Source organism: Nicotiana tomentosiformis, chromosome 7 (genome assembly GCF_000390325.3).
Source record: "Nicotiana tomentosiformis chromosome 7, ASM39032v3, whole genome shotgun sequence".
NCBI lineage: Eukaryota > Viridiplantae > Streptophyta > Magnoliopsida > Solanales > Solanaceae > Nicotiana > Nicotiana tomentosiformis.
Window position 1 is genome coordinate 89,646,832 of NC_090818.1, and position 9,148 is coordinate 89,655,979.

The window sequence follows — 9,148 nt, forward strand, 5'->3', positions numbered from 1 at the left end:
TGCCTCTACTGATTTTGGAATGTTGGAGCTCGTTGTCTGTGTGGTCTAGAGTTATTTTGTTGCCGCGCATTCATAGTACCCCCTATGTGAACTCCATGAAAATCGGGGTGACTCTGACCCATTGCATTAAAATTGTAGTTTCCCACAGCATTTACTTCTTCGATTGAGGCTTGATACTCATGAGTAGGGTGTCCTCTTCTATATATATCACAAGCTGCATGAGGCTCACTTTATATTGTAGCCAAGGTCAGCTTCATTATCATTTTGGTCATAGCATCAAGTAATATATGCACAGACATGTATTAGCATCAACTTGGTGAACACCAATTGATCTTCTTCTTTCAGCACTCTCAAAGGGCCACTCATTTGCATCTTTAGATAACTCGTCAAGAATTGTGACTATCTCCTTTAGAGTCTTCTTCATCAACGGACCTCCAGCTGCATTGCTCAATGTTCTACGTGAGACTGGTGTCAATCCATCCCAAAAGTCCTGTAGTTGCATCCAAAGTTCAATTTTGCTATGTTGACACTTTCTAACAATCTCCTTAAACCTCTCTCATGCTTCAAAAATAGTTTCATTCTCTTTCTGGCAGAATTTATGGATTTCCCTTCTAAACTTGCCCGCCTTAGATGAGGAGAAATATTTATCAAGAAATTTTCTGGTCATCTCCTCCCAAATTCTAATTGATCCCATGGGCAAGCTCTAAAGCCACTGCTTAGCATCAATTTTTAGTGTGAAGGGGAATGCCCTTAGATACACTGCATCTTGTGACACACCATTATATTGAAAGGTGTTCATAATCTCCTCGAAGTCCATTAGATGTGTGTTTGGATCTTCGTTTGCCTTCCCTCTAAAGATACAACAATTCTGAAGGGTTTGAAGCAACCCTTGCTTGAACTCAAAATTGTTTGTTGTAATTGGAGGTGGTCTAACACTTGATAAACCTTGATTGTAGACCTGTCTAGCATAATCTCCATGTGGTCTCCCAGGCATGGGAGCTATATTTCCGAACTGGTCTGCACCCAAAGGTTGATTTTGAGTCATTCTACGGCCCCTCTCTTCTTCGTATATAATTTGTGCATCTCTAATAGCTTCTTCTTCAGCATCACGTGCAGCTTATTCTCGTCGTTGGGCTGCTTCTCTCACTGCCAAATCTGCATTATCTTCACCATTTCCAACCATATCTTTGGTTGAGGCTTGACCAAGCTTTTCTAACATCTCGGTGAGATTTCTTTCCTTCCCCAACTGTCGTAGTTATTTTTCAATTTTTGGCTCGTATGGTATCACTTCCTCCGCAGAAGTTCAAGTCATGAACCAATCTAACTTGTAAACTGCGCACAGTCAAAGAACACAAAGCGTAAAAATAGAAAATTCAAATAAAAATAAAATAAAAAATTCCTAAATTAGCACTACAAACTATTTCAAACATTATTGATTGCCAATCCCCGGCAACGTTGTCAAAATATGACGAGCACAAAACACCCCTTTAATTATGCTCGCTAGTCAAAGATAGTATAGTATAATATTGTAACCACAAGTATTGGAGTTAACCAGTATTTTTGTAGTTTCTAGCGTGATTGCCAGGAGAATCAACAATTGATATTTATATGATTAATAACTACAATTAACTAAGAGTCTAAAGCTATTGACTAATGATGATCGAAACAAGAAATAAGCAAAGAAGGTTATCAATGGGAGAAGATAGGGTTTTGATAGGATAGCTGCAAAATGATTGTTTGGGATCTAACTCTAGATAATTCACTTATAATATTCTAGTGAGTCTCTTGAATTCACTTAATTATTAGTTCAAATGTTCAGCAAAAACTCCTCTCTCGATTAAGTTTTAGCCTCACAAGATGAACCAATTTAGACACGGGAAGATATGTAAGAATGCGTAGTGGATTGGTCTTAAGGGGAACCTCTCTCGATTATCCTCCTAACTATGTTTAATCAATGATTCAACTAGACTCTTTCGATTACTAAGAAGAATTAATGAACTCAACCAAAAGTATAATGCAAAGATATCACAAGTTAAGACTCTCGATTACATGCACAAGTGAATATAGATACAACAGTTAAATCATCCAAAACGCTTCAAAACTAGAGTTATAATCCACAAACAATCATCAACACACTAAATCCATCAAACCTTAAAGAGAACTACTCCATAGATATGGAGTAATTCATCACAAATATGTTTAAAGTAAAGGAAAACATAAAACGATCCAAACTCGAGTCTTGAGTGAGGATTGAATGACTCCTTGTGCTTTTGCTTCTCCCACTCCTCCTTAGCCTCCCTAGGTCTCCAATATGTCTAAAGTCAAGAAAATGATGTTTTCCATGTATTTATACCAAGTAGAGTGGGACCAAACGAAATCATATTTTCCTAGACGAAATAGGAAAATTACTCTGTCAACATTGCACAGGCGCGCCAGATGGGGCGACGCGCCATGCGGGGCATTAGTGGGAAAATCCAGAGAGTTGGTTCTGACAGGCAGCATGAATTTGCACAGCCACGGCACCCCACGTGCCACCCCATGCACCGTGACAATGGACTTTTCTCAGAGTACAAAATTTTCCTTGCTTTTCGATTTCCAGATGTGGTTCTCGACTCCCGAACGCGATCCCGACTAAATCCCTTAGGATTTTACTCAGACTCCAAAGCTCCAAATAGCTCAAATTAGCGCCATAAGATCTACATCACTTGGAATCACTCCTACAAGGCATAAAACACACAATAAGTACAAAACACTAGCGATTAAAGCTCAAACACAAAAAAATGCAGTAAGTTATAGCGCAATAAGCGACTAAAATACGAGATTATAGCCTACCATCAGTATGTAGGGGCAGTGAGTAATAATAGGTATCAAAAGAGATGAGGTCAGGCAGGGGGAAATTTATCAAGGTCTGAGGACACCTAGTATTCTCAAAGTCCTCAGTTGAGAACAGGTCATGGATCAAGGGCACAAGTAGTGCAAGATCAAGAGAGTGTTGGACAAATGAAACAACCTCGATGTGAGCATTGTAGAAGGAGACACGAGGGACCGTGCTTACGAGGTACGGATTCTTGTTTCAAATGTGTTACCCCAGGTCATATAGCACAGAACTGTCCGATGTTTAGTTATGAGGGTACTAGTCGTTCAGGGCAGCCTAGGGGCTCAGTACCATCATTTCAGTTGGGCAGAGGTAGAAGGAGAGCGTCAGGCTTAAAAGGGACCCTAAATCAGATGTATGCATTGGGAGCTCAGTGGGATTTTGAGCCCCCATCATAGAGGCAATTAGGTATGTTACCAATTTTAGAATGAGAGTATGTGTAATTGTGCTACTAAGTCTACATACATCTAGAGTGTTGTTAGATGATTTAGTAACTTGTTTGTTAATAGAGTTAGCATGTCATACCTAAGGTAAACTGTTGCAAAGTAGAATTAAAAGACAGAAAGACTAGGTAAGGTAATGAACACGAGCGTGGCTTAGACATCTTTGAACTCCCGAAGTGGGATATAAGTCATAGTACGAACTAGGTTACATAAATGCAATAAGATTATTAATTAATGACCATTGTAGGTTTAATAATGAGGATGATAACCTTTCTTAAAATCATCTTGATCAAAACCACATCATCTTGCACATAATTCTCCACTCGGGTTTGCATTTGTGGACCCTTGATCCTCATCCTGTTCACCAACACATTAACTCCCTCCATAGCATGAACTTGCTTAGGAGCTTGCACTTGATTGAGTTGGGCCTTTTTTAGTTAAGCCATGGTTGTTGTCAATTCGGCAATGTCTTGCACATGGTCTTGCAACTCTTTGTATAGGTGTATCATATTCGGATCCCCTTGAGGCACATTTGCTAGGGATTTCAAAGCAGATGATGTCTCTGCCATCTTATCAAGTATGGCACAAGACTCTGGGTAAGGCATGGTCATGAAGTTTCCACCGACAAGTTGGTTCAATACACATTGGTCGGTTGTGTTAATACCATAGTAAAAGGTTTGTTGCAACATGTTCAGATTCATATCGTTGTTAGGACATTCCTTAACTAGGGTTCTATAGCATTCCCAAATTTCGTGTAGTGGCTCATTCGATTCTTGCTTGAATGCCAAGATTTCACCCTGAAGGGTAGCCATGTGCCCGGGAGAGAAAAACATAGCAATGAAATTTGCTGCCAACTCATCCCAAGTGTGTATTGAATGGTTCGGCAAACGTTCCAACCAATCTAAAACATTACCCCGTAGAGAGAAGGGAAAAAGCCTTAGCCTCAAGGCATCCTCAGAAACAATAGTTTGCTTGCTCCCCCAACATCTATCCGCAAAGCCTTTCAAATGTTTATTAGCATTTTTGACTTGGCACACCAGTGAAAAAGCCACGTTGCTCAAGAAAAGTGATCATCACATTGATGATTTGAAAGTAGCCCGCCCTAATACGATGAGGGACTATTGTACTTGCATAACCTTTATTGGGAAATATCTGGTGTTGTGCCGCTTATGGATGAGGTGGTGGATGTGGGGGTGGTATGGGAACATTATCTTGTGGCACCCGGCCTTGCCGATTAGGTTGTGGCACTTGAGGTACCTCATCGAGTTGTTCCTCCTCACCGTCCAAGTCCCCCAAAGGCATATTTTCGAGTTCATTGTTCGCCATGTTTGTACCTATGATTTCTTCAAAAAATTAGTAACACAGAAGGGCAAAAAGATATTCCAAAAATACACTCAAATATATAGCTAACACCGTTAAAACTCCTCAGCAACGACGCCAAAAATTGATCCACACTCAATAGTGAGTGGAAACGGTCGTTGGAAGAATAGTACCCAACAAGAGTCGAGGTTGATTTCCTCAGCCAACACACCTTAAATATACATTATAAATTCAAAATGATATGGCTCTTTCCCATAGGTCTCATTTAATACTCAAATCATTAGGAAATTTTTACGGGGCCTTACACATTTGCGCATCTGCGGCCTTGCTTTTGCGAGCCAAATGCGCATTTGTGGAGTACACTGCCCAGTTGAGACCTCGCATCTGCGGAAGCATTTCCATTTCTGCGCGGGCATTTCTGCGGTGGCCAAATGCGCATCTGCGGACCAGCCGCTTCTGCGTCTTCATTTCTCCCTTCTGCGATTCCACAGGTGTGGAAATTTCTTCGCATCTGCGACCACTGCCTTGACCCTTCCCATTTCGCTTCTTCAAGCTCGATCTTGCTTCTGTGATGTCGTTTCTTTAACCAAGACATCGCAGAAGCAATCACACCAACTGCTGCCCAGCTTCAGCATTTCTTAAGTCCAAAAATCAATCCGTTAACCATCCGGAATTCACCCGGGGCCCTCGGGACCTTAACCAAATATACCAATACATCCCAAAATACAATACGAACTTAGTCAAGCCTGCAAATAACCTCAAACAATGCTAAAACCATGAATCGCACCCCAATTCAAGCTTAATAAACTTTAAAACTTCAAACTTCTACATTCGACACCGAAACCTATCAAATCAAGTCCGGTTGACCTCAAATTTTGTACACAAGTCATAATTGACATTACGGACCTACTCCCACTTCTGGAATCAAAATTTGACCCTGATATCAAAAAGTCCACTCCCGGGCAAACTTTTCAAAATCATCCAATTTCCAACTTTCGCCAATTGACGATGAAATAACCTACATACCTCCAAATCGACATCCGGACACGCTCCTAAGACCAAAATCATCATACGAAGTGGTTGGAACCTTCAAATTTTTATTTTGAAGTCATTTACTCAAAAGTCAATCTCAGTCAATTCTTCCAACTTAAAGCTTCCAAAATTAGAATTGTCTTTCCAAATCAACTCCAAACTTCCCGAAATTCAATTCTGACCACACGTTCAAGTCATAATACCCGAAATTAAGCTACTCAAGGCCTCAAACTGCCGAACGATGCGCTAAAGTTCAAAATAACCGGTCGGGTCGTTACAGATAGTGAGGTGACATGCACGCCAGACCCCATATTGGGCTGAGTGGTATTGATATTGAGGTGACGCATTTTCTAGGCCATTTGAGATGAGCTATGATGATCATTGACTTTTGATCTGATCAGCGCTTGGGTTAGGATCCGCTCCTCCGGAGTCAGATACTTTGGGCCCTGTGATGCAGGCACTTAGTATGTGCTTAGTGGGGGGGGGGGATTTATACTAGGCACCCGTACAGTATTGGGATTGTTCTTACTTGATGATTTAATTGTGAAGTCATTGATTTTGGCATGGATACTGGTCATGCAGGCATAGAGTCGTAGCTTCCTCATGCTAATTGATTCTTTATATCTTGAAATCGATGCTTTAAATGATTTCTTTGGAAAGCATGCCTATTTGCAAGTTATTGTGATTAAGTTAAACTTGCTATTCTTGAGCTGCTTTTTCTTTTTTTCTATTATCACTATGATGTTACTGTCATTGTTGGTTGTTTAAAGTGAGTTGTGGACTTTGCTAACCTCGTCACTATCTTAATACGAGGTTAGTCTTGCTACTTATAGAGTACATGGGATCGGTTATACTCATACTGCACTCTACACTTTATATGTAGATCTAGGTACTACTGATAGAGTTGATTGCTAAAGAGTCGTATCAGTATATGTTGGAGATTTCAAGGTAGCTCTATTGTTCTGTTCGTATGCCTTGGAGTCTCTTTCCTTACTTTTGTTATTACTGTTTTTGTTCTTCAGACTATATCGTATCGTTATTCAGACCATTATACTTACTTATTCTATAGAGTTCATATACTCATTGACACCAGGTTCTGGGATGGTATTTTTTTTGTATCGCTATTTTGACTTCCTTCATGTATCTATTCCATTGTTTAGACTTTTATTACTGTTATAGAGGTTATTTTTAATATTGAATGTTAGCTTGCCTAGCAATCAGTGTTAGGCACCATCACAACTCCGGTAGGATTGTGGGTCGTGATATTCAACATCTCAAATCACCGAGCGAAATGCTAAAACTCAAAACAGTCGGTCGGATCGTTACAAAAACATTAACATACACAAATTACGCTATGTGTGTTACAATAAAGGAGATGGAGATTCATAATTGTTTAGTTGATACAAGTTCGGGCTATAAAAATAGAGGCAATATTACGCAAGAGATTACAAATGCATCTAAATAGATATGAATGAGAACGAAGGTGATGGTGAAGCTATTGAAAACATCAATTTTGGTATAATAGATGACATGTTTAATGAAGAGGTTGAGGATGATCATGTTTATAAGGACAAGGACACAATGATTAGTGTGATGAAGAACTTAGCTGTGAGCGAGAAGTTTTAGTTTAAGGTAAAGAAATCAAGTACAACAAGGTACGATATTAACTGTATATTCGGTTATATATTTGTATAAATGTGTAAAGTATGTTCTATATAAATTTGTATTTAGCAGTTGCATGTTGTGTCCAGTAGTTGCATGCAGTGGCGAAACCAGGAATTTCATTTAGGGTATTCAAACTTGAAATAAGTAAAAACAATTCCCGATAAAGGGTGTTCAATATATGTTATATACCATTAAAATCTAATATTTTACCTATATATACAGTGTAATTTTTCGACGAAGGGTGGTCAGTTGACCACCCTTAGGGCTATGTACCTTCGCCCTTGGTTGCATGTTCTGTATAAATTTATTTATTATTTTGTATAAATTTGTATATGCTAGGTATCACCTTTTATGTGTAGGTAAAAATTGTGCTTGGAGTTCCAAATCTTCTGATGTATACAAGGCAAAGATATTTAAAGTTAGAAATTTCAATAATAATCATACATGCGGCTTTGGTGAAAGATACTTAGACACAACGCCAAGCTACTTCGGTTGTAGTTGCTATTACAGTCAAGGACAAGTTTATTTATCCGAAAATAGTTTACACCCCAAAAGACATAATATTCGACATATAAAAAGCAACACGCGGTTGAGTTAAGCTATATGAAAGTGTGGAGAGCTAAAAAAAAGGAATTGAAATATTAAGAGGGAACCCGAGTGATTCTTATAGGGAGTTTGAGGTACCTGTATATTTTGGAGCTAACAAATCCAGGAACAATTACAAGGTTGTACAAATCAGAAGACGGTTGATTTCTTTACGCATTTGTTTTGATATAGGTATCTATCAAGGATTAGGAATATTGCAGGCCAATAATGATAGTTGATAGAAGCATTCATAAAGTAGCATAAAAGGGGACGATATTGACTGCCTGCACACAGGATGGTGCTGGTGAGTTAGACAGTATCAACTTTGTTGTTGCAATTTGTATAACGTTGTATATTCTTTTGTTGCATTTTTAGTCCCTCAAAAACTTAAGCCTGTTGATTGACTTTAACTTTTTTACCATAGATATTTCCTACAAAGAATAGACAAGGACTTCACTCTCATGAAGGTGTTGTCGTCGGGCGTGTATCACTACCAGTTTATTGTTGATGGACAATGGAGATATGCTCCTAATTTTCCATGTAAACGCGATGACATAGGAAATATGTTCAATGTCTTGGACTTGTATGTAATCTTCAGTGAACCATTCTGATTTTAACTCAACACTGGATTCCCTGTGATCTATTTGATCTGCTTGCAGTAAAACAATCATACATTTGATTATGCAAAGTTTTACGTAGACGATTGAGGTTCTCAAATAGTACAAAATAAAATAAAATATAGAAGGAATTACGATAGAAAGTTATTGAATACCGCATAAATTAAAATTTGACCAAAATATGCAAGTGTGTGGAACCATTCCTTTGTTGTCACATGACAAGAGCCAAAAATAAAAGCTTGTGGAAGTTAAATAAGGATGTCTAGAACCTTAAAATTAGGAAAAATAAAAAGTAATAAAGTCATTTATGTATGTGTAAAATCAGAACATGAATGCTTAAAGAGGGTGAAGATACCTTTTCCTCTAATCCATCCCATCATCAATAAAACGCGCACCAATCATTGGCCAAAGGCAAACAAGGGATTAAACACATCAACATTGCTCATAAAAATATGCTTGATATTAAAAATGCACTTGTGCGCTGATCCTGATGCCTCCAAATCAAAAACAGGCAAACATGGAAATTTGACATATTTTCCTGGTATTTTCTATCGAACCAATTGTTCATGAGTGATGTGATTCTCTTCTATTTTTATAATGGCTGATCTATT

The 9,148-nt window shown here is 38.6% G+C and overlaps 1 protein-coding gene and 1 non-coding gene across 2 annotated transcripts; both read left to right on the forward strand.

Annotated features, from left to right (window-relative positions):
- Positions 1-512: 512 nt before the first annotated feature.
- Positions 513-619, forward strand: LOC117277708 (small nucleolar RNA R71). Its single transcript, XR_004508038.1, has one exon. It is a non-coding gene; the product is annotated as a small nucleolar RNA R71 (small nucleolar RNA).
- A 6,518-nt stretch (positions 620-7,137) lies between these two features.
- On the forward strand, positions 7,138-8,531 carry LOC138895972 (SNF1-related protein kinase regulatory subunit beta-1-like). Its single transcript, XM_070180740.1, has 3 exons — positions 7,138-7,278; positions 7,405-7,460; positions 8,345-8,531. Exons 1-3 carry the CDS (start codon positions 7,138-7,140, stop codon positions 8,529-8,531), a joined length of 384 nt encoding a protein of 127 aa, XP_070036841.1.
- The last annotated feature ends 617 nt before the right edge of the window (positions 8,532-9,148 follow it).

Bases quoted from the DNA above. Each gene is read 5' to 3' on its own strand.
- LOC138895972 (XM_070180740.1), top strand. From the start codon at position 7,138: ATGAATGAGAACGAAGGTGATGGTGAAGCTATTGAAAACATCAATTTT. The intron at 7,279-7,404 runs GTGAGCGAGAAG...TGTATTTAGCAG, and splicing joins GTGTGATGAAGAACTTAGCT to TTGCATGTTGTGTCCAGTAG. The intron at 7,461-8,344 runs GTATTCAAACTT...TTTTTACCATAG, and splicing joins AACCAGGAATTTCATTTAGG to ATATTTCCTACAAAGAATAG.